The 26,062-nt window shown below is 40.1% G+C and overlaps 1 protein-coding gene across 1 annotated transcript in view; it reads left to right on the top strand.

Moving 5' to 3' along the window:
- The window catches only part of PIGK (phosphatidylinositol glycan anchor biosynthesis class K), a 66,743-nt gene extending 41,322 nt beyond the window's left edge, over positions 1–25,421 (top strand). Inside the window, exons 10-11 of the mRNA XM_040073181.1 lie at positions 1,780–1,855; positions 24,227–25,421. Of these exons, the coding sequence (XP_039929115.1) occupies positions 1,780–1,855; positions 24,227–24,343 (193 nt within the window). The 3' untranslated portion in view covers positions 24,344–25,421. The remainder of the gene's footprint in view (positions 1–1,779; positions 1,856–24,226) is intronic.
- Positions 25,422–26,062: the final 641 nt, after the last annotated feature.

The following is a 26,062-nucleotide window of genomic DNA, read 5'->3' as shown; positions in this document are numbered from 1 at the left end:
AGTGTACCTGTAAAAACTCTAGAGATAAGCATTCAAGATATTGATGATTACTGTGATGTGTGTACAGTTCTTTCATATCTAGAACCATGACTAAAAAATGGGTTTATGTAGCTGGTATCCATAAATCAAGGTGTTGTGTCAGCTGACGGGCTCGCGGCAGAACAGAAATAATCTCCAATTCACACTGACTGTGGTGTGCCAGTCAGGACCAATGGTAGAAAGTAGGGAGGAATCGAGTGGCAAGATTCCTTCTGCACACTGTGGTGGAGTTGCTGAGCCCCCTCTAAGCTCTGATGGTTGTGCTGGACTACAACAGCAGTGTATTTCATGTTAAAAGTATGAATTCATCATTGTCATAATAATCCAGAAACTCTAAAAACCATATCACTAAATGAGCCCTATCTGTAGACCAGCTTCAGTAGTTCAGAGCCTGCTTATTTAATTTTTCTTAAGCACATTAAACGGTTCTAGGCAGGCTGTCACTATGATCTTTGACATATTGCTGTGTTTCTTTTGTTCTCTGCTTTTAAATTTCTTATACACTAGGACTGTCATACTTTCATACTCTGTTCATTACAAATTTCTGGATATTCAGACTCTCATTTGAGCTTGAAGCCTTTCAAACGACAGCAGAAACTGAGTAGGGGAAAAGGGAAGAGATGTGCACTTTGTCCTCTCTTTTTCCACAGCCTGGTGATTCCCAGTGCAAACACTAAGCCTGTAGTTTCTGACTCTTACCTGGCAGCTGCTCTGCAGGTCAATTAACCCAGCAGGTGTGGATCCTTTCTGACTAGAATAAGTATAAGGTTTGGGCCTGAAAAATAATGTCTTGGCCACAGGTTTTGTCTGAAAAAAATTCTGCATCAGTTTTAGAGAATGGCCTTGTTTCTGTCAGGATCTTTTTTTTTTCCCCCCTTCATTTCTTGTCATAGTGCTCAAATTCTTATATTCAGAACTCTTCAGAAAAAAAGAGGAATGGCTGATGAAAAACTTGAGTGATACTTTGAAAATGTAGCACATGCTGTGCGGTTCCAGTAGATGAAAGCACCATGGTTGAAGGGTTTAAAACATGCTTTCATATTAATTTACTATCATTTAAATATTCTTTTAAGAGACTGCTTATGGATTCCTATTTTTCAGCTGCAACCACAGTTTATTCAAAATTTAAAGGGTTATGATGTATATTCTTTGTGAAGTATTCACTTTTTTTTTCCCCCCCCGCACTAGCTTTTTGGCTTTTTGGTAACCAGGAGTACACACTGCTGTGCTGGTAAATGCATGAATATTTGTGGTGGTGAACTTCTGCCACATCTAAACTCTGGTGTGCACTTGCAGCAAAAATGGTGAATAATCCCTCCTGCCTTTTGAGATGGTCATATCTGAATTATGTTGGCAGGACTGAATGAAGAAGCTTGTGTTGTTAACAGTGCTGAATCTGCTCTGTAAATGCATTAGACTTTTTTGACATGGGGATTTCAATCTAGCTTTCACCAGTCCTTGTTCACCTAAAAGGAAATTTAAAGGTTTTCTTAGGTTTCTGCTGCTGAATTTGTGCTTTATGTCAGGGAAAAAAATCCACAATGCTACGCACATTTCTGTTTACTATAGGTTTGTTCTTTCACTCAACTTTATAAGAAATATATTCCATTACTGTAATAAAATACACTTTTTTTTTTTTTCATCTTAAGCAAAACAATATCTCTGAACACTTAATTTCATTAATTTAATTTGGTAAACATTGTACTAACTTTGACAAACATGAACTGATTTTCTTCCCAGGTTTCCAGAGGAAGAGTTGGCAACAGAGCCACTAAAATATGCTGAACAACTTCCTGTAGCTCAGATAATACACCAGGTAAGTCTTTCTATTTTAAAAATTCCTTTGAAAATAAAGAACATCTGTAATACTTAAACTGCTTTTCTAGGTCACACAGAATTAATGTCCTCATGCTGGAAGTATGTATAAACAAGATACTCTGTTCAGATGACAACTATTAAATAATGTTTCATTCTGAACATGGCAATGAAAAGATGCTTGCTGTATGACATGGTTAACACTTCAGAGCTACTTGTTAAAATTGTAGTGTGTCTGCTGGTAGAAAAGAAAAAAAATCCATTAATTTCTCCAAATTTGCATCTTGACCTAAATCATATTCCCCTTCCTGAAAAAGCAGCCAAAGTATGCAGTCGTTATTGTGGAATAATTGTCGTGATGAGTTGAGCAGGGAAAACAATCTCTCCTCCTAATACAATTCTCAATTAGCACCAATTTATTTCTAACTATAGCAGTGTCATCATACTTTCTGCTTTGAACAGGGTTGGTTTGTTTGTCTGCTTTTTGTTTTGCACAATTAAAACAATGTTTCTGTTTTTCCTTGATTGTGCTTTCTTTATTTAAATGCAATACTGTGCCATTGATTAAGTAAACAGCTGAGGGATGATGTGGACATACAAGCTGGTATTGAAGTTCTTATTGTAACACATCTCCCCCAATTCATGGCAAGGGGGAGGAAGAGATCTTTTCTGTGCAGGAGATTCTGTATTCCTTTCTTGCTCTTTTCTCAGAGTTCAAGGCCTGGTTTTCAACCCTGCTGGTAGATCAGGTACCCAGTCTGCATTCAGGTGTCTCCTCATTCTTTGCTGTCGGCCACAGAGGGCTCTGCCTGTTGTGTGGAAAAGCTTATGGGCAAATAACATAGATAAAACTTGTGTCAGACATGACTGGGGAGATGTAATTAGCATCCTCCTTCCTGGGGATGCCTTAAAGGATGCAAAATTACCCATTCTGTTGCAGTAATTTGGAATTTTCTCAAAATAAAATAAATAATTGTTAAACTTTGTAGGTATGAGTCCTGTTTTAGGGACAAGTAACTATAGTTTTCTTAAGTCAGGACAAACAGGTGACATTGCTGTAGCGGTATCTTGGCTGTATGGAATCTTTCAGGTAATCAGGTATGCTCTGAAAAATTGACCTGAAATTTGGGGAAGATAATGACAGTTCATGCAGGGAGATAGAATGGTGCAGTGCATTCACTGCCTTGAGATAAGGAAAACTTCTGGACTGAAAACTGGGGCTTGGTACTGGTCAGAGTAGTGCTGATCCAGATATGCAGTGTTAGCTAAAGCTGTGGTTTCAGGCTCAGCTGTTTTTAAATGCTTGAAGATCAACAAGAACAAATAAAAGTCTACTAAGTCCCTTAATAGAATTTTGTAAACAACTTTATGTGTATTAATTATTACCGTAGATCTCCCCAAATACCTTTGTCAATAAGTGTTTTAAAGCATTGAGTCTCATGCTGCAGGCAGTGCTGATTTTACCTTAAAGGAAGCATAAGCTTTATTTTAAAACCTTAAAGTGTACAAGCCTTTCCTGCAACTTGTAAACACAAGGGATTTTAAAACTTTTGGCTGAAATCTGCACCTTTGGGAGGAATTTCTGATGTGTTCAGAACATGGAAGATTGGAAATCAGGACCAGTTTTGTATGTCAGGAACTCCCTGGTGTTGTCAGAGCTTCAAATGACCCAACAGCCTGCAAATGTCACATTTAAAATTCTGTCTTCATGCCTGACTCTCTGCATAAATGAATTAAACAGCAGAGCAGGCAGCCAGTCAATATGTTCTTAGCAGTGAGAGTGAGCAATGAAAGAGTTTGGGGGTTGTTTGGAATCAGTAAATAGAAAGTGCATGGAATGGCTCACCTAGAGGAAAATCTCAAATAGGAAACAGAATTAACCTTTAAAATGGTCGAGCAGACGAAATGTCATAGCAATATTTTTACAGCATTAGGTGGGTAATAACCACAGAGTGTTCATTTGGCTACTGTGTGTTACAGTGCAATAGAATATTGCGCTGTGGAAAGGCAAAACGCTGGGTTTATGTGCTCTTGTCTGTTGCTAAACGCGCCAGCAGTACGGAGCTGGGGTCTGCACGAGGCAGCAGAACAGACCCAACACAACTGCAAAAGTCTTGGATGCAGTGAAGCCAAATGAAAGGACCATTATTTAGCTGTGGTGACAGGGAGTTTGGCACCATGCCCTGGCTGTGTGTGAGGCTGATGCCCTGTCTGAGCCTGTAAGCAGCTGAGCATCACTGCACCAGCATCGTGCTGAATTAGCTCTGCAGAGACCCCCTTGTAGCTTTTCTGAGGCACCTGCCACAACTGGGACAAGTTGTGTGGGGGCCTTGTTTATATGAAAAAGTTTTGGTTTTTTTCTTGGCTCTAAGAAAAAAAAGAAGGAAAATAGGGGAAACTAAAAAGTGTCAGGAGTAAAACCAGTAAATTGTATTTGTGGTGTTGTGGTGCTGTATCCAAATGGATACATACATACTCTAGACATACATAATCGCATCAGTGCTGTGTATTTATAGCATAAATAGACATTAGAATTTCACAGTGGTGGACTGGTATCCTAAATCAGTATAATGTATAAATTATGTAAAAGTACATTTTAATTATACTTGTTAGTCAACATAGTCACTGGTACTATCCAACTTTCACTGTAAATTTATTCTCCTGAACACTACTAAAATGCTCCTTGTGCTTTTAACTGAAATAAAAAGCCTCTAGTGCTTGGTAAAGGAATGCAGTCATTAATATAAACTTGCAAAAGTTGAGCTTTCACAGTAATGCCCACATGAGACAACATTTTTAGTGAGATTCTTTCTGTCCAGCCATGCATACAATGCTGCTACTTACAGTAAGTTTATGCTACTTAAAATAAGGCAAAAAACCCCTCAAACCAGAAAAGGAGAAACATGAGAGATTACTTTAATTCTGCACTTGTCTTTCGTCAAAACAGGTCTGGTGGAAGAACAGGGCAAACTGCATTTGAGAAGATTGTTTCCATTTATCATAAATTATATTCATTGCTGGCATTGCAGTTCAGCAAGTCATTTTAATAAAAGTACTTAACTTCAGTGCCAGTGCTTGTGCTTGGAATGTCACCGTGTCTTAATATATTTGGCCTAACCAGGATTTAGGATATTGGAGAGACTTAAAATGTTACAGGTGTCTTACTGATGGAAGAATGTTTTATTGACGGAAGGCACATTTCAGCAGATAAACAGCAGATCTCCTGATGTTGTTATAATTGAAAACAAAATGAAACGGCAAATTCAGACCACAATCAACTTGCATACTTATTTTAGTCCATTTTAAGCCATTAAGCAGATAAATGAACATGCTGTTAAACCAGGATGGTATTTCAGGAAAGTGACTTGCAGCCTGTAGTGGAAATTGCACGATTTATTTGAAATCTGACATGGTTTACAGTTGCAGATTTACTTAAAAATAAGGAGTTCCTTAGGTATTTTTTCATGGGGGGGGAATGTTACATGTAATATCCAATTAAATTCGATTGAGTTTCCTTTTGGAGATACAAGTTTGTTTGGTTTGTAGAAGTTTTAACCTGTGTTTTTCTGTTGCCTCTCCATGAGAAGTCTCAGCGTAAAGTGCCTTGGGTAATTTCAGGAGATCGCTGGGGTGCTGTGCCAGCCCAGAGAGGAAATGTCTCTGTTCCAGGGTTGGGTCGTGGCAGCACCGCGAGCTTGGCTCACTTCAGCCTCGGGAGCGTTAGGGAGCTGCTGCACCCGGTCTGCTCTAATTTCCTGCACAGGGAAATGAAACAGAAATTCATGAAAGATGATGGGAGGGGGCTCTCCAGAGTTACAGATGTGCAGACTGATGGCCATGGAAGGATACTGCAGGGTTGCAGTTGTGCAGCAAGTCTTGCAGGAAGGCCTTTGTTTCCACCATTTCTGTGCTTCTGTAACAGGTTTGCAGCCATGACCCACCCCACCCTTCCCCCAGATAAAATCCTTTAGCTTTGAAGATCAATTTTTTGTTCATTCTCAGGGCCTCATTCTCACGTTATGGAGGGCTGTTAGTTTATTGCATTTGTTGATGTTATTCTGGTTTCATGCTGATTTAATTGACAGAGGTTTTCTTTAGTAGCATTTGCCAGAAATTGTTGAAACAGTGTTAAGAAAATAGAACACACTGTGTTGTATAGATTTTTTTTTTGAAGCATCTTTTTATTATCTATAACACAACAATTTTAGCTCTCAGACTTAAAATGTTTTCACAAACATTAAATTAAAGTGGTTTTATGTGGCTTACAATCTTTGTGAAACGTTCGATAGGAAAAGTAACCCATCACATGCTGATACAGTCTGGAAAATACAACTTTAAAATTCAGGAATCACACCGGTGCCTTGCCCATTGCCTTGTAGCTGCCCTTTGGCGGTTCCTACATTTCAGGAGTTCCCCTCACTCCCAGTCTGCTTCTGTCCTGATGGTGGGGTCTTGGTTCCTATAAATGTGTTATAAAGCCATTAGTGTTCAGAGCTTTGGTTAAGAATGCAAGATGTTTAATAGCATGACAGTAATCCAGGTTTTTAGTTTTACTTTTGATGCAGATAGTAGGTTTTGTGTATGAATATTAATTTATTAAAAATTTTAAAGTACTTTGATAAGTGATACTTGCGTTTTACTGTGTCTTTACAGGCTAAGAGGTTCAAAAGCAACTTGTAATACTTAGATGTCTCAGGTTTGATGTGTAAAGTTTTAGACGCAGCTATTTATACATTCTTTGAAAATCCATTCATGTATCTGTGTTTGAAAATAACTTTGAAGCATAGCTTGCTTTTTAGAACTCTACTCATGGTATTCAGCTGGATGATGTCAGAGATAAAATGCAACCTTTCACCAAAAGGTCCACGTTCTGCTGCACCTGCTAGCACAGACACGGGTCTGCTCAGGCAGGGATTCTTTTCTTCGTCAAAAATGGATTTGTTTCAGGATGATTGAAAATTGAGTTTTTCATACCAAATACTAAAAATACACTTACTTCAGAGTCCAGTTTTATTTTAATAAAATGCATCACCAAAAAGCCTTGTGGCATGTCCGCCCGCCCTGGGACCCCTGCTTAGTCAGGCTTTGCGCTGCAGTCCTTTACACTGCGGTCCTATGCTGAGGACGGTGTCGTCCCCTTACCATGGCCTCACCTTGTGGCCACTTTGGGGAGTCGGTCAGGAGAGCAGCTGCCTGTCCTGCCAGTGCTCACATCTGTCTGCTCCAGACTACAGGTGAGAAAAGCTGTTTCTGATGCACGTCATGGAAATATGTAGACATCCTCTTCCTCACCAGCTCACCTGAAGTGGTTTTGGGGGCTCAGGCATTCTGTGCAGAGCTAAACCCAGGTGTGCTATACTCCTTCTGCTGAACCAGCCTTTCTTCATCTAGGGCACTTGGGATGTATGGAAGTTAGAAATTAATGTGTTTTTCCATTTCTTTTCTGCATTAAACATAAGTTTGTGAATTGTTAAACCTGGAGGTGATTTGGCTACATTTTATAACTGTAATGGAAGTGGTCTCAAGAGGAATCATGACTGGATGTCATCTACCACATAAGAATTTGCTTTTTCCCTAAATTGTAAACAGTATATGTGCTTAATTTCTCTTACTGCTGCATAAGTTAGACATTATTTAAATATTTTGAGCTTTCTTTAAATTGAATGCTACCTAGTAGAAAACTCAATTCTCAAAAGGACCAAAAGAGAAAGAGTTATTACTGCACACTTCTGCCAACCAAACCAAGTATGCCATAGAGCAGCAGAGGTATTCCTGCCAGCACCTTGTGCTACTTGGTGCATAGAATTGCTTTGAAATTCACTCCCTAAGATTTCTTCTAATACTAAGTTTGATTTAAAAAGTTGAGTAGCAGAATCTTGCTGTTTGTATGAGTCATGTAATGTGCTAAGAATGGCACAGTCCCCTGTTTCTCTGACTCATTGCAAGAAATCATCAAACCCAATCTTGACTTGGTTATAGATGATACGGATCTTTTACTGGCAAACCATTAAACCAGAGATTTTTCAGGCTTTTTTTTTTTTTATCTAGTGAACTACTGCAGAGTCAGGAATGGTACTCATGACCTTCAAATATAATCCAGGTCGACACAAACAGTAAGGTTGTCTCTTCTTTTTTTCTTCAGAAATTACATAGCTCATTAGCCACATGAAATTTTGTAACATTCCTGAAATACAGCATATCTGAGTGCAGCATAAAGTATTTTTTTAAAATAGAGAAAATGTAATTTTAATTTTTTCCTGTTGTTTTTTTCATCAGTGTTTTCTAGTCACAGAATACCATGATGTGGAGTTAGCATAAATTACTGATCATTTGTTTTTACTGACAAGACACAGCTGCTTCTGTTTTGTTATGTTTTTCATCTGATCATGATCTTCCCTCTCAGAAGCAGAGATGTAGTAAAGCAGTCTGTTCTCTTCCATCTTCCCATTAAAGGACTCTTGTGGGTGATCACTCTCTGCCTATCCAGGACCATTATTTTACTGTTTCTCGACCACAGGGGAAGTTCTGCTGGTTCATCTCTATGTTGTTGAAATATTACATGGAGTCTCTTCTTATTCTTTAAGACAGAATAAAAATAAGTATCTTAGAATTATTTTTCTTTCAAATGCTGCCCCCCAAATCTTAAAAATTTAGCAGCAATTATGGGGAACTTCATTTCTGTGGGACTGGAGTGCCAAAGTGTTAATGCACGGGGAGCACTTCCTTTGTCGCACACAACACTGCTCAGCAGAGCCAGAAAAGAGCCATGAGTGCTTTTTGGTGCTGACCAAGCATTACAGGGGAACTGAATGTAGTATTAGATTTTTCCAATTATAGCAGAATACAATGGATTGAATAACTAAATGCATTGAAAGGTATCCTGCATGAGGAACCTGAACAGTCAGTTGTGCAGTTCTTGTTTTTAACCGTTTCATACTAGAAATACCACATTGGGCATTTTCTGTAAGCCGAGAAGGGGAAATTTTACCTCTTCCAGCATCCCAGAGATGTTTGAGATATACCAAAGTATATTTTAAAACTAGTAAAAGAATGACCTATTCTTCCTCTTACACACTATTAAGAACAGTTAATTGAGCAGTTATCAAAATGTTCTGTTTGACGTGTGTGTACTTTATGAGCTCTGGGATCAGTAGAGTTCAGTCTCCGCTGGCACATCTTGAAATGTGACTTTATTCCCTCTTCACAGAAATGGCTCCCAGCAAGGTGACAATCACCCCCAGGCTGTGCTCTCCCTCAAAACCAGTCTCCTCTTCAGGGAATTGCAAGTAGAAGGTGTGGATGCAACTGATGCAGTGTTTTCAAAATGTCTGGTTTAGGCTGTCCAGCTCCTGCAGTTTGGACAAAGAAGTTTTAACTCTGATCTGTCAGTTTTCTGAGATTCATGTCTCTTTTCTCTTTCCCAGCCTGTGAAATCCTGACATGTACAGACTGGCATTTTATCTCCATTCTTCCTTGGCACAGGATGGGAGATGATTTTGACAGACAGCTTGGAGCAATTTAAGGGGCTGCCCCTCAAGTGGTCACACTCCACTCTCACCGGTGCTGATAGAGTCCTGTGCTCATTAAGCACAGCAGTGGTAAAAAGTACTGCTTGGAAAAAAAAAATGGGGGGGGGCATTTTTCATCCTGGCTGGGTATTTGACTACAGAATTTCTAAAGCCAGCTAGGATAGGTAGTATCAGCTAAAACTGGTAAAGGGTACTTGTATTCATGAAAGTTTTTGTTTATATTTCTCATGAGGAGATGAGAGTAAAAATAGCTGTTACTGTGGAAAGTTTAAATGGAAATAAATTTGAGGCTTGTGTGCATATCATGGGAGTGCTCAGTTCGCCCTTGAGAATACTGCTAATATGAGGCTTTATATGTGACTGTAGCCTCATCCATTTTGTGGATTATGAGACATCAGTTTCATACCCACCAGCATTTAGAATTGTCAGATGTTCTATTAAAAAATATATGAAAAGATACCCTGGCTCTATAGTAGCTATAATTGTTAGAGGTGCTGCAATGGATTTGCAGCTTCTTTAAGAGGTACTTCCTGTAACCGTTTCTTTTTAATAAGCACTATTTAAGATGTAAAATGAAGGAAGATGTTCATGAAATGACTGTAACATGACAGACTTTTTAAAGTGCTGTAGATCTCTGGGGTTTACTCATCTGAACTTCAAATAACTGCATTTCAAGGGCCGGTAGTAACGGTATTGCCATGGACTCAAAAAATTATTATATTCCTTATATTCAGAAAATTGATTTGCTTCTTTTGAGCTGAAGCAGCCATGTGTTTGAAGATCCTGTGTGCACAAGCCTTTCTATGTGCACTATTGATGTTTCTGTGTCTTTGTTTTGGCATGAGACTGATTGTCCCATGATCCCCTTTTGTTTTTCTTCATGACCTGCTCACAAACATGATTTCAAGGCAATGGTTACTGTTTCTATTGTGCTTTATCTGTGCTCAGAGCTTTACAGAAACAGACAGGTTCAAAAATGCTTATAGCTTGAAGTAAACTTCACATAGCAGGTTGGTAAAAAGCAAAGCAAGGTTAACAGCGAGAGGTTCTGATTTGCAGACTAAGGCTGTAAAGGACCATTATGTTAATCTCTTCTGATTTTCTGCACAAAGCACACAGATATTTATTTATATTCTCCCTTCTTTGTGGCTATATTGACAGCAGGAAGGATAAGTAGAAAAAGGGTTTGAGCAGAATCTAGAAGATGTTTATTCAAAACATCGTAAATATGGGGGGAATATGGACAATTTGGGCATGTTAGAACATATTTGTAATTACAGCAAAGATTCACAGTATTGCAGCTGGTACTGAAGAACTGACATGTGCGAGTCCTGTGGGTCTCAGTTACTGTCATCATGTGAACTGTTGCCCTCTGTTATAGGTAAAGTATCAATAGCTCTCTCACTTTGTTTGGGGCAGATGATATTAGAACTGCGGCTGTCACTGCAGATGTAGGGAGGCCATTTTTAAGTGAGTTCTGTGCTTTGAGACTCTTTGCTCTCCTTTGCGGTCATAATAAGCTTGGCTAATGTCAGCTTTTTTCCTAAAAATTATCTCTTCAGCCATTTTCACTCTCAACATTTTACTCCTCTCATAAGCATACAATTTACTTTTTTCATCATTCCTTGCTTCCATGATATTTTTATGTGATAGACTGGTCTGCATTCATTCACATTTGTTAATTATAAGTCAAAATTCTTAGATATTCTGCATCTTTTTGGAATTGTCTGCACTGGATCCCATTTACTTGCTGTTCCTTCAAATATTGGAAAAGTGAATGCTATTTAGGGCAGTGAGGTGAGTTTTCTCCAGTGGGGATAACTGAATAGGTTTTTCAGTACATAATGGTATGCAAATAATATACTCTGCCTCTCATGGGAATAGCCTAAAATCTGCACAAGCTGTCTGTGACCTTAATAGGTTTGTGGGCATCAGAACAGACCCTGTGCTGCTGAAGCAAAGTGTTGTGCAGATACTTCAGGTGTGTTCCAGGGCTAAGCAGTGCTGTGGAATGTCTGTGAGTTTAGGACGTGGTCCACACGGCTTAGTGTGTGTGACAGTGTGTCCCAGCAATACAATCGAGCTGATGCACAAGCACAAGCAGCAGGTTTTAATAATAGGCACCAATAATAAACAGATGATGCTTAAAACGTGCTAATTCATTGTGGTGCAAGAGTGTCTTCGTGCACAATACAAGGTGAGGCTGCAAAACACAGTGAAATGAGAAGTAAGCTGCTCCATTTGTCTGGTTTTATGTATATGATGTTTTATATGTAAAAGTACCTTTTAAAAATTTTTCTTCTCTTTATTTTTATTACAGGTTCTAGAGCAATTCAGGAAACAGATGCTGCATTTTAAAAAGCTTTGATTTAGTGAGGCTTTTTGTGCAAGAGAATGCATCCTTCCTAAAACTTCATTTTACTTAAATTAACTTGTATTTCCACTGAGGATGGCTTATATTAAGCACAAAGGGAGGCTTAGCGGTTTAGACTTCCATCAAATAAACTGCATAACTAAAAAGGGAAGATGCCAAGCCTCACATACTTGTACTTGAAAGAATTGTGCTCTCTCTCGTGGGAACTCGAGATTAGAGAAATTATAAAGGCTTTGCATAAAAACAGGGAGTTAGAATTAATTTTTGCTTAAGCGGGGAAGTGTCAAAAGCCTATTATGGTAATTTTTCAATTTTGTCTTAACTGTTCACACATTTTAAAATAGTTGTACAACTGAGTGGAGGCATAATTGATGTGTTGTGGTTTCTTTTTCCTTTCCTTGGGCCATCATAAAACACATCTTAGGTGCACTTAGGCATGGAAGAAGTAGGTGTGCTAATTAAGTAGATGAAAATTTTCATATCATAGTGAGAAAATTTACCTAATGGATTGGAATAGTACTCTAAGAATGGTTCCCCTATTCTTAATTACATCCAAGTACCAGATATCAATATTGCATGAGGACAATTAAGCCACAAAAAACCTTAGTGAGAAGCCATAATTCCTAGCAGTGGTTTTATGGGGTTGTAGAGACTATCATGTTTATTATCATTATTATTATTATTATTATTATTATGATGATGATGAAGAAGAAGAAGAACAGTAGCATTATAAGTCTACATTTAAAAGAAATTACTTTATTCATTGTCTTTTAATGTATAGTAAAAGCTGAAGATATGGAATGATGAGTTAATGCTACATTTTTTAAAAAATCTTTCTTAAATTAAAAAAATATATCAATCTTGTCTATATCAGAACAACCAATAAACTGCTATGGTGTAGTAATTCAAAAGTTATCATTGACCTAGAATAAATTTTAGGACCTCCCTAGGTAACAGAAGACTGATTAATCAAATCCTTTTAATGGTAAATTAAATGTCTTTTTATTTTGTTAAATATGGTATTAACAGCAGGAATACTGTTCCAGAGTTACTTTAATTTTGGTGATCGGTTTTGCTGTTCCATAGGAGGAGTCTTTGGTGGACCAGGCTTTGCATTTGGAATGAGATTTACTGGCAAATGTAAAGTAAGCAATGCTCCTTAGTGGTCATTAGTAAGACACTGGTTTTTATATGCAGAGAAAGGCATTACGTATCCCTTTCCTGGCTTGCAGCTGATTTTTCTTGCAGAAGCCTGTTTTGGGCTATGAAAATGCTGCCTTTGGCATCCCCAAATTACACCCAGTTTGTTGAGATTTTTTTCTTGCTTTGTCCGCAGTAGAAACTGGTGAAAGGACAGAGCTCTGCTGTATTGCAGGAGTGGGGAACATTCTGCTTCAGCACTTTGCTGTGCTGCTGAATGGCTTCTGCCAAAACCCACTTCCAGTGTCTCTTGACACGAACCTTCGAGGGGTCGGATTGTTCCGCAGCCCTTCTCTCCCCGAAGCTGTGTTTGGGAATTACCTGACTGACAGTGCAGTGTTGGTCGTGCAGCTTTGGTGAGATGAGGCCTGGAGAGGAGGGTCAGCAGCCACTGTGGCTGTTAAATGAGATCTCTGCTTTCTGCTGGGTTGTATCCGTGTCCCTGGAATAATAATGGCGGGAATAAGAGAGCCAAGTGTGAGCCTGGATGTGTGTTTGGTAGAGGAAAGGAGAGGATGCTGTAAGATCTTTAGGCAAAAGGAAATTTGTTTCTTAGTCTTTATTCTTATTTTATTGCTTAATGTTGCACAATATTGGTGTGTGTATAAGCCTGTGGGTCATTTGAGTGTAAGACTAAATTTTTGACCCGGTTTGTGTTACCTGTCGCTAAATATGTGCAGGATCAGGACCTTCCTGTATAAAGCAGATTACTGAAGTATTTTATAGTACATTGTCCAAGATGCAAGATTTAATTCCGTTTTCTGGTGTCTGTTCAGTGTTGTGTAACATTTTCATTTCTCACGTAACCTTGTACAGTGCTTATTAATCATTACTTTTTTATTGTTTACCCATGAAAGCTACCCTGATGGACAGTGTATATTTAAATACTACTCCAGTGAGTAGTAAAATTAGCATTAGGAGTTTTGTTAGATTTTTTTCCTTCTGTCCACTGTATTTCTTCTGAGCTTATGCAGCATAAAAAGTAGCTGTTACCAATAAGCCCACATTGATAAGGAAAAAATAAAAATGTTATCAATCTTGATGTATTTTGCAGTGCTGTGACAGCGAATACCTTTCTGAACACTTTTCCTGAGGGGAAGGCACTGTTAGCTCCAAATATATTTGCACATTTATCCCACTTAACTATGTAATCCTAGGTGTTACTGGTGATTTTTTTGTGTTAAGTTAATTATGTTTTGTTTACTCTTCAGTAGCATGCTGTGAGGAGCACAGAAATGTAACTCAGGAGGTCTTGACAGCACTGATGAATGGCCACAGACAGAGATATTGGCAGGCTGCTCTCTAGTGCTCTGTCTAGAATTGTTTTCCTAAATAATTCAGAGGGTTGAAATTTGATGAAATCATTTCCATTTGAAGAATGAATGGAAGGGGTAAATGAATGAAGACTCTGGTAATGGAGTCGTTGTGTTCATACTGTTGGACAGCCAAGACAGCATCCTGCATCGTCCTTCCTGTGCAAATTTTTTGCATGAGGTTGGGATTCAGCCTTGTGCAAGTGATTCCTTCTGTAATGATGGGCGTTCCTGAGAATTAGCCAGTGATTTTGTTCCTTTGGGGAGTGCTGAACATGGAAGCCCCTCTACAAGTACATGGCTGACAAATGGGTGATGAGTGGTGCTCTGAGGAGACTGAATGACAGCAGGACAATAGAGCAGTAACCTATGGTTAGTGTAAAGAGGCGCAACTGGTTTGCCCCTAGATAAAACCATATGTTCTTTCATCCTTTTAAAGACCCTTTGAAGCTGTTGATTCTGTGCACGTTCCATGTGGTGGTCTGGGAGGGTGTTTGGAGGGTGTGTCCTCAGCTACATTCATTCATTCTACATAGTATTTGACTGATGACCTGTGTCATGCAAATGTCACATGGGAACAGTGATTATTTATGATACCATAAATCTGCTATTCTTTCTTAATGCCTACAAAAGCTCTGTGCAGGAATGGATCTGCTCTCTGGGACTCCTTTGACATGGCGAGTGTAACAGAAATGACTTTTTTGTGTCGGTGTAATTACATGCAGCCACTAAATGAGTGCCTGTATGATTGCTGTGTTCATGTTTTATGGTTTGTTTTCTATAGCAGCTAGGGTACCCAAAAGTATTGGGTTGATATTTCACTGCAGGTCTTTCTCCTTTTCCTCTTTTCTTGATCCCATAAGAGAGTACATACAACATAAACTTAGGTAAGAACACTTGTTTGGCTTATGAGTACAAAACTACTGAATACAGAATCACCTTTAAAAGCTGGGTGGTGGTGGGGAACAAATCAGCCTGTCACCAGCTGTTACTCACTGGTTTCTCACTGAAAATGAAAATGTATTGCAGTAAAAGTAAAGCCATACTTGATCTTGCTCTTATAAGTGTGAAGGCATCTTTTGCCTCAGCCCTGCTTCTCCCTCCATTCATTTTGGCATGCCTGCCTCTTCAGTGTAATGCTGCTTCAAGTTGTGCAAGTTGGAGCTAGAAAATGTGGAGCTTTACTGCACATGCATATAATTCAGCACAGAGCTTAGGGTAGCGGAGATCATTTTAAATTATAGCTGTAGAGATTTGAGAAATGGACATTAAAAACTATGTGTATAAGGAATACTTATTTGAATTTCAAATGCAGCTGTTGAAGTATTTGATTAGATTTTGTACTCAATGTGGCATACTGGGTATAAGAACTAATGCAGTCTAACATCTGTTGTTAATACAGCCTGTCACCTGGCAGTAAATGAATAGATACTTACAGGATGTACAGAAAAAAAAGTGTGATTGGAACCATCACTGCTACTTTGAAAGAAACAGCATAATAATTTATTAACATCATGGTTTCTCTATATAAACAGAAAAAACCTTTGCTTGAATTTGAATGATCAAAATTACACTTCATAATGAAAGTTCTAAGCATACAATTAATTTTATAAGATTAGGAATAAAACCTTCCTTAGAAAAAATGATTTAAAAACATTTGAATGTACTCACCTTGTGATTCAGAGAGGCTAAGGGAAATCCAAGTCAGATTTCCTAGGAGGAAGTAGGAGTGCTGTGCTCCTCAGAAAGGCTGGGCTGGGTGAGGCTGCTATTGGGATCGTGATCCCAGATGGACCAGGTGGATGTGCATGTGCCCCTGTGTGGGGGCTTGGCTCTGCAGAGCTGAGGTTGGCTCTGTCTGGTCCCACTGGCAGTGCAATGTTGCATTTGTGTGAGCAAGACCTGCATGGTAGAAGATTGAGATAATCTTTTCCCAGGGTAAGGTGAGCAGTGCGTGCTCTGAGAATAGTTTGGCCCTATTTACAGCACCGTATTTTTGTGAATACAAAATACTTTGTCCCTCTAGCAGCCTTCACCTCCTTTGTTCTCTGCTGTCTCAGTCTGCTTAACCCAAAGTTTCTGTTGCAGTGAGTTGCTTTTATATCTGATGATTTTTAGAGGTTTCTCTCTGCTGAGGTCTGCCTCACCACCGTGTGTTTTTGTAATTTTCTGACTCCTTTCATTGGAAGGACCTCAAGGAGTTTATCTTTCCATTAGTGGCATGACACTGAGCACTGAATTCTTGCCTTTAGTCTTGTTTTTGCTAATAATTCTCCTCTTGTTGAAATTAATTAAATATAAACATATTAAAAGGAGCATGCTTCTCTAAGTAGCGGTGACTGAGTTTTGAATACCAAGTCTACTTAATTAAGCTGCTCATCTGGTATTTTTGCGTACTTCAGTTGGCATGAACCTTTGTGTTTGCAAATGTAATTCATATATTTGCTGTCGACTTAGGTGTCCTTTTGTGGAAAATCATGATCATGGTTCCTATATGGGTATGAATTTGATTAAAATATAAAGAACAATTTGCTTGGCATACCTTAAACAGAGGCAGTTGCACTTTTCTTTCCTAAATACAACCTAACCTGACTTCTCTCATATCTCTAAAGCATTTGTGAATTCCAGTATGTAGGTCAGTGTCAGCAGAGCAGGTGAGAGCTCGGCCCCGTGCCAGGCTGTTGAGGACAGGTAGGAATGGTCTCTGTGTTCCTTCTGGCTGTAGCAAATCACACACCTGCGTTTGGAGTCCCCCTGGTGCAATCCCTGTTGTGTTTGCTGGATGAGCATCACTCACCTGAGCACTGGCTTGTCTGGGAATTCACCTGCCCTGGGTCCCGGGTGCTAGAATGGCTCCCTTGGATTAGAAGTTCTGTATTATGTATTGTATCACAGGTTGGGAGATTAGCAAATAATTGTTAAACCACTAAAAGCACTTTACAGTGCTGTGAAATGCTAAGAGATAACTCTGAAAGAAGGCAGCAATAAGTAGAAACTCATTTTAAAAAAGCCCTTATAGATTATGAATTTGAGAAGGAAATGAAAAAGTAAACCTATCATAACAGTATTGTTCCTATTACAATGATTATACAAAGTAAGTATTAAAATGCAGTTGCTGGTATTGATGTTAATTTAGTCTAGCTGCTGTTTTTTCCTGTACCCTTTGTGAGTTTTTCTTGATGAATGAACTTTCTTCATTATTTTATTAATATTGGAGATATGTGTAATCATGGCACTATGGTTAATAAATACAAACCAGGAGATTAGACAAAAGTCCTTTAAATGGTTTTGCAGAATAACAGATACCGGTTATGCTGGAGTTCTCTCATGACTTTAATCTTGCTGTGGGCACAGAAAGGATTAAACTATTACTTGATGTCTGGAGTTATTTGATTTCCCCCACCCCCCTGTGAGGACCCCAAAATCCAAACCTTACCCAACAAATTAGAAGTGCAGAGTTCCACTGAAAGCTTTGAGGACATACTTTATGCTGTGATTTGTTTGTGAAACATATAAATTCATTCTGAAAAAAAACTTTGTTGTAAGTATTGAAAGGATTACCCAGTTTGAAATTCTAAATTGCAAGTAAACCTGATTTGTTGGAGTGCCTCTAGGAGATAATATAGTGTGCTCTTGGCACAGTGCTTTCTGTAGTAGAATTTAGCTTTTCCAAGGAATTTCTTATAGTTTGAGGTGAGTTTTCTGAGATGAGAAGCAGGTGGATTGTTCCAGTTTTGGATTTGAGGTTCACCTTGTATTTCAAGGTTTTGAGACACGGATTTTTTTTCAGATTTCTATATTGGTCTTTACAACAGAGCCTCACATAAAATTTGGTACCTTGAGGAACAAAAAAGAAAACCTTTGGTATGCAGTGGAAGAAAAAGAAACATTCATTTAAATGGAGAACGACGAAGAAGAAAATTTGGATAATTCACCCCCCAAAATACATGAAATTCACCCCAGTGAGTGCAAGCACTGCTCAGCCAAGTGTGTTTCACTTCCTGCGAGTGCTTGCTGGCCCCCAGGACTAGGGGAGGTGGAGAAGCCCCCAGAGGATGTGCACAACCTCTCTCCTGGCTGGAGCTGCTGCTGTCTGCCAGAGCCCTCGGATGTTTTATACCACGTGTGCTGCAATAAATAGGCCAGAACTGGGTCTAGGACACTCAGCGCTGAAACTACGATGAGAATTAAGCAGGGATTAATTTGAAATCCAATAGCTGCCACTTTAATGGACTCGCTGGCACACAGCGCTTCTGATGTGTTATTTTTGTGCAGTTGCACAGGGGTATTTTGCACTCCTGGTACAAACACACACCATCTGCCTCAGGTTGGGGAGAACATCCCCTGCAACAAGGATGATGTGCGCATTCATTTCTGAGCTTTTGCACCTTTTCTTAAAGCCCTCTTTGGTAAAAGGTACTGGAGGAGATTGAAGAACTTGTGTGTTCCTGTTACATTGGGGAATTACTTAATTCCTGTCTTCTTAGCTTTCTGTGTTGCCACTATTCAGATGTGGATGGTGACTTTAACCCAAAGCCTTACTGTACCAATATTTTTGTGCTTATTGAGAATACTAAGACAGAGCTCTGTTGGAAGACTGTTGGATATTATAATCCGACAGTCCTCCAGCGTGGAAAACACATTTATCCTTACAGATAAGTTTTAGACAGTGTTGTCCGTGTGAAATATTAATATGTGATGTATTAAATCTTATATCTGTTGTGATGTAACATTTTAAAATTAAACCGTTCTTCCTCTAATTAGCACTTCAGCTTTTCAAAATTATTTTTTTCATGAAGCTCATTTTAATTGGAGTAGCATGTATTGCATGTTTTATGAAACACCTTCATTGAAAGTCTTGGATACTTTCCACTCTGGTCCCTATAGACCCATCCAGTTTGAAAATACACTGCTTTATCCTCTTCTTAATTACAGTACTTGGAGCAACTCTCTGTTAACTGTTTTTAAGTTCCACAGAATAATGATTCTACCAGAACTAGAGAGCGTACAGCAAAAAACTGTTCACAGGAGGAAGCTTGCCGTTGCTTAGCTACCTGTCTTTTTAATTTGGAATCTCCAGCAATTCCATAATGCCTCGTCCTTAAACTGCTAAATGTGTTTGTTAATGACGGATTCTGAATGTGCATTTCACCTGTGTGTTGCTGCACTTACTGTAGGAATAAAGAGGGTTGTTTGTGATGGCATTGTGTTGTGGTGTGAATCACAATGCCTAAATATGTCGCTTACAGAAGCAGTTCTTAGGTGGGTACTACAATGAAATTCAGAATAACTTGAGTGAAAAGAGTGTTGCCTCTGCTCCTCCAGAACAGTTCCAGATATGAACAAGTTTTCTGTAATTTGTAGGTAGTGCAACCAGTTTGTAGTATGCATTCTCACATCGATTTGGAACTTAATAGTGATAGATAATAAATTGTGGATCAAAATACGGTGCCACTTTTGGCATGGTTTTGGTCCATTTAGCATTTTCTTGCAAGTGAGAAAATGCCTGACATGTAAAAATTGCCTGAATCTCACAGAAATTTGCTGAAATAAGACTCTGAATTCGGCAATAGTCATACGAGAACTACTGAATTTTTTTTTTTAATCTGTGAAAAACTTGACTTACATTAATACTTTCTGATAAATCCTAAAATTGATATAAAGAGATAGTTTATCTAGGCTTGTGGCCGCAGAACTGGTACAAGCATAGAAAGAAATTCTGGCTTTTCTAAACCTTTTTCCAGTATGTGGATCTAAAAAAGATTTTCATTTGCTATTGAAGTGAATTCTTTCTTACTATAATAGTCTTCCTCATTAGGAGAAATCCCTGTGACTCTTCCCCTTTTGCCTACACAAAACAGCCACAGCAGCTTCTGCAGCAGCGTGGGTGAGGCACTGGTGTGCTTCTGGGAGGGTATCCCATCCCGTCCCATCCCGTCCCATCCCATCCCATCCCATCCCACCCCACCCCATCCCACCCCACCCCATGCCATGCCATGCCATGCCATCCCACCCCATCCCATCCCACCCCATCCCATCCCATCCCGTCCCGTCCCGTCCCGTCCCGTCCCGTCCCGTCCCACCCCATCCCATCCCATCCCATCCCATCCCATCCCATCCCATCCCATCCCACCCCACCCCGTCCTGTCCCGTCCCATCCCATCCCATCCCATCCCACCCCATCCCGTCCCGTCCCATCCCATCCCATCCCATCCCATCCCACCCCACCCCATCCCATCCCATCCCATCCCATCCATCCCATCCCATCCCATCCCATCCCTCCCATCCCATCCCATCCCATCCCATCCCATCCCATCCCATCCCATCCCATCCCATCCCATCCCATCCCATCCCATCCCATCCCATCCCATCCCATCCCACCCCACCCCATCCCATCCCATCCCATCCCATCCCATCCCATCCCATCCCATCCCATCCCATCCCATCCCATCCCATCCCATCCCATCCCATCCCATCCCATCCCATCCCATCCCACCCCACCCCATCCCATCCCACCCCATCCCATCCCATCCCACCCCACCCCATCCCATCCCATCCCATCCCATCCCATCCCATCCCACCCCACCCCCTCCCATCCCATCCCACCCCCATCCCATCCCATCCCACCCCATCCCATCCCATCCCACCCCACCCCATCCCATCCCATCCCATCCCATCCCATCCCATCCCATCCCATCCCATCCCATCCCATCCCATCCCATCCCATCCCATCCCATCCCATCCCATCCCATCCCACCCCACCCCATCCCACCCCATCCCATCCCATCCCATCCCATCCCATCCCATCCCATCCCATCCCATCCCATCCCATCCCATCCCATCCCACCCCATCCCACCCCACCCCACGCCACGCCACGCCACGCCATGCCATGCCATCCCATCCCATCCCACCCCACCCCATCCCATCCCATCCCATCCCATCCCATCCCATCCCATCCCATCCCACCCCATCCCATCCCACCCCGTCCCATCCCATCCCATCCCATCCCATCCCATCCCATCCCGTCCCACCCCATCCCATCCCATCCCCTTGGCTGGAGCCCCTCTGTGGGTGCCCCAGCGCTGCCGGGGGAAGGGGCTGGTGGCTCTGTGCTGGCCGGGTGCAGCTGGAAGCGCCGTGCCAGCCCCTGTGACTGGCACAGGCCGTGGGAGCAGTGGCTCCGTGCAGATGGGGCCGTGCACAGGTGCCAAAAGCAGCTTTTTGTAAAGGAACTCCAGCACTCCTTGCTGCTGAGCTGGCGAGCCCGCCTAGGCAGAGTTTTGTTATTGATGCTTTCTGTGTCGCATTTGTTAGGATTCTAGAAAGATGAACTTGTTAGTTTGACAACTAATTATATTTTTAATTTAGTGGTGAACACTCTCGGGAATCTATGAGCAAGTTAATTTAAATGAAATTAGGTATTTCAGCTCTTGCAGGTGTACTTCATAGGTTTAAATGTGAATCTGTGTTATCCCATTTTAGATATTCATAAGGTTTTGATGTCCTCATGGAAAATAGTGGCCTATTTCAGTATGATTTTGTGCTCAATTAACCAGTTAGAGATGTTGACTTACAGACATTCGACAGTTGCGTATTTTTACCCTTTTATTGTGGTTTAACTTTTATGTGTAGATTTCCGTTTCTGGGTCTGTAAATCCTTCTTAGGATAATTTATTTATAAGATTACTGAGTATGTAGCTGTTGTACAGCCTCATATAATTTTTGTCATGCCTTCATGGTTTTAATCCTTTACATTTTAACGTTGCATCCCATGGCTTTAAACTGACTATATCTATATCCTTGATTTCCCTGTGCGGAGCCACTGCTGCACTGGCCTCTCTTCCCTTGCACAATTCCGTGGAGACTTCAGTACAAGACATGACAAAACGTAAAACCATACTCATAGATCACCTTATAAATATTTATTCATATAAATTCTTTAAAGAAATTAAATTACGTGTTCTATACAAAATAGGAAAGAGAGGCTTTTAGTGTCACTGGCTGCAAATTGAAGTCATTTGTCTTGAAGGGTCAGGTGTCACTTTGTGGTAAGATACTTGGCTGAGATCCAAGAAGGGGAAGATTGATAGTACAAAGAGATTGATGGAACAGGCGCTGCAATATGCATACGAAGTTACGGGTTAATTAGGAAGATTTAAACAAGAAAGTCCCTTTGTGTGGAGAAGTGTCATGTGCTGTTACTCTCAGAAGCGAGGTGTGCTGGCAGCCTTTTGAACAGGCAGAGTTGATTTTCAGGAATGTTTATGAGGAGCTGTGCAGTTGTGAATATCAGCGAGGTGGCAGATCACCAGCAGCACACGCTGCAGCTGACGAGCGCTGCTCAGGGAATTCGGTGGTTTGCATACAGAGAAACCTGCGCTGCTCACGTCTTTGGTTTTGTTGTGGTTGATGTAAGTTATAATGCTGCTTTTGTGATTCCTGTATCAGAGTAAAATCATTAATATTTCAGACCGCCAAGTTCTTTGGGTGTCTCGGGTGATGTGACTATTTGTTCTACTTTTTAATTGCAGGCACAGTACTTAGAGAAAAATCCTGAAGCTAAGAATGTGTGGTTTATAAAGTGGGAGCTGAGCAATCAACAAACATTGTTTTTGTGTTGATAGGAAAGCTGTTTTGAAAGAACAGACACTGCAAAATGTTCCTTCTCAAATTAAAGTTCACCAGCCTCCCTGGTACACTTAGCAGAAAACAACAAGCTTCTCTGTGTGGATTGATGCTGGAATTAAAACAGCAACATCTTTGGGTTCAGTTATTCACTTGGCAGAAAGAGAATTTTAAATTTGACTTAAATGCAGCAAAACCCAAATGGTCTGTGCCCCTTGTGTCTCATTCTGCGCAAGGACAAAATGGTGCAAATCTTTCAGCGAGGCAGGAATAAAAATCTCAGCAAGTGCTTCAGTATTTATTATCATAATAGTAAATCATCCCTGTCTGCCTACAAGATCTGTAAAAAGACCTGCTGAGGGCAAGAGCAGGCACAGGCCTGAGGGACTGAGTTATACTTCTAAATACGATAATTTTGGTATTTTTGTCATGATAGTCTTAACTAAAATTTTGCATTCATATAGTCACCTTATTTTTAGCCCCAGAGACAGATCTTGGGGCGCATGGCAGCTCTTATCTTCTACAATCCATTTTTCTATTCTCTAACTGCGGAGTATCTGAATTTTTGGTTTAATAAGGGGAGGAAGAAGATAGGCAAGTTTTATCTTGTCTAGCTGCTATGTGTGGGACAGAAAAGGCCTTCCATTGCAGTGTATGACTTTTTACTGAAGATGAAAAATTTGTTTTAGAGGCACAGAAGTTTGAATTGCAGAATATATTTCTACATTAGGGAAAGGCAGTTAGACTCAATGAGGCCCCTGGGAAATGTGACTGACATTGAAAAGAATCCTATTTTGTTTTATGATACTGCTGTAATGATGAGTCTTCACCTGTTACGTGGTCAGATACGTGTTTATTCACATAATTCTGAGTACAAAAGCAGCTGTAGAAAACAGGTAGGGGAGAAACAACACCCTTTTCTCTTTCACACTTTCACTTGTAGATGCTGTTTTTCATACTTACAGAATTCTTCTCTTGTATTAACACAAGACTAAATAAAAGAAAATCTTTCCAAACAAATGAGTTGGAACACGTCCCATGACACCAATACACACAGGCAAGGTGGTGTCTCAGGCACAGTTCCAGTGGCCTTTTTGTGGTACTTACCCTCCCTGCTTGAGTGGCAACTTGCCTCCCATTAGCTTCCCATCACTTCACAAAGATGCTTCTATTTCATGAAGAAATACAGCTTATTGATATTTTGATCTACTCTAAGGATCACTTTTTGCACTTGATAAACACAGTGCACTGTTAATTGTGAATACTAAAATTACTAATTATACTAAGTACAAATTTTTTCTTCTTTTTGTTTTTTTCTTTTTTTTTCCAGAAACCAAAACAAAAGGATTGGCATCCTCCTGGAGGATTTATTTTAGGACTCTGGGCATTGATCATCATGGTTTTCTTCAAAACATATGGAATAAAGCACATGAAACACGTCTTCTGAACTGGAGCAAACAAGATACTTGCACTGGCTGCTACTTTGGGTTCATGGGTATCACCTCTGTTCTCTGCATGTGGGTTATGGTTGTGTTGAAACACTGTGTTGACATCTTGCTTCTAAAGGATCTTTTGAAGTAATCTCCCCCTTTTTCTGGAAAGATTCTAACAAACGGTTTTAATGTTACTGTCATTTTACGTTATCTTGATTTAAACATATTTTAATGCTTTTCTGAGCATCTTTTCTTTCTGGTTATTTAAAAAGGGCAGTAACATGATTTCTGTGGTTGCTTCTAGATTGTAAACGGGCAAATTCTTTCCACTGTACTTTGAAGTAAATCCTAGAAGTCACCTATTACTAAAGAACTGGACATTGTGGAAAACGTTATTTAAGATGTCATCTTGTCTATAAAAACTTAACCCACTTTGCAGACTTTGGCATGGCATATTGAAAGCTTTCTTCAGAAAAATAAAAATACTCTGGAATACATTGATTTCTTTTTTCTTCTTCTTTTTTCTTCCCTGTTAAATGCAACCCTTAGATCAGTCCTTTCACCTTAGGCAGTTTTGAGTCTAGAATTCTATGAGTTGGTGAAAGTGAAAAGAAAATTATGACCTTACTGAATCTACTTAAAAAGAAGGCCAAAAAACGTGCAAGGACTTCACCATGTCCTTTAGAAACCCTTCATAAGTAGTGTATTTTCATCACATACAATATTGGATGCTTTCAGAATTTTCAGTGCACTAGATTTTTGCACCAAAGAAAATCGACTCTGGCATCAGGATGAAGAACATTATAAATTGTACCATTGTATTCTGTAGTTTCTGAGCCCTTAGAAAATGTGCTTTGTTGCCTGTGTTTTATAAATTCTGGTTTGGCATATCGATTTGTTCTTCTTGGACATGTACTGATGAATGTATGCTAAGAGGGTTTTGTCTGTATAATGTAGTGGTATTTGTAAAGAGCAAATCTGTGCGTGTGTAGAAACACATCTGTCAGTGAGGAGAAGCTTCTGCCCTGTGCTTTTGGAACTTGTTCTCTACCTTAATCAAAATAAAGCTTACCTGATGCAGCCGTGGTGTAAGTACTAGACACATATCTCTAGAAGTTAATAGGAATTATTGATAATCACACATGATATCAGAGTATGTTTCTCTTAGAATATGGTTCTGTGCGTTTTCTATTGCACAGCACATACAAATGTGAGTGCCTAAATGTTTTTTGTCCTTTTTTCTTCTCTCCCAGCGTGGTTGTGGCATCCCAGCCTCAGGTGAGAGGAGGTGAATTGTCAGAGCAGTGTGAGCCTGGGTGGGCTGTGGAGAAGCCACTGAGGCTTCCAGAGAACAGAAAACAGCAGTGTGGTGCAACTCGAGAACTAAAGCCTTGGGTTTTTAGCTCCAAAGGTTTTCTAGGCTTGGAGATGTTGAAGGTACAAAATGATCCATTATGGGAAGGTGAACATTTGCCAACTCCACCTCTTCATGGCACTTCTTGGTGAAGAGCTGGAATTGTTTTCAGTAGCAGCAGCTTAAGGCCCAGGCGTAGGGATTACAGCTAAAGCCTTCCTACTGTTCCTGTAATTCTGTAAACTGATATTTTGGGGTAGATAACACTGGACATGTCTTCCCAGTGAGCTGATCAGAAGCTTTTATGTAACTGGTGCAAGATTCTCCCTGCTAACAACAATGAAGCTTAATGGGAAAGAGGAACACTTTGTGGGATGGG

Source organism: Hirundo rustica, chromosome 9 (genome assembly GCF_015227805.2).
Source record: "Hirundo rustica isolate bHirRus1 chromosome 9, bHirRus1.pri.v3, whole genome shotgun sequence".
Lineage (NCBI taxonomy): Eukaryota > Metazoa > Chordata > Aves > Passeriformes > Hirundinidae > Hirundo > Hirundo rustica.
This window is presented reverse-complemented; position numbering and strand designations above follow the sequence as displayed.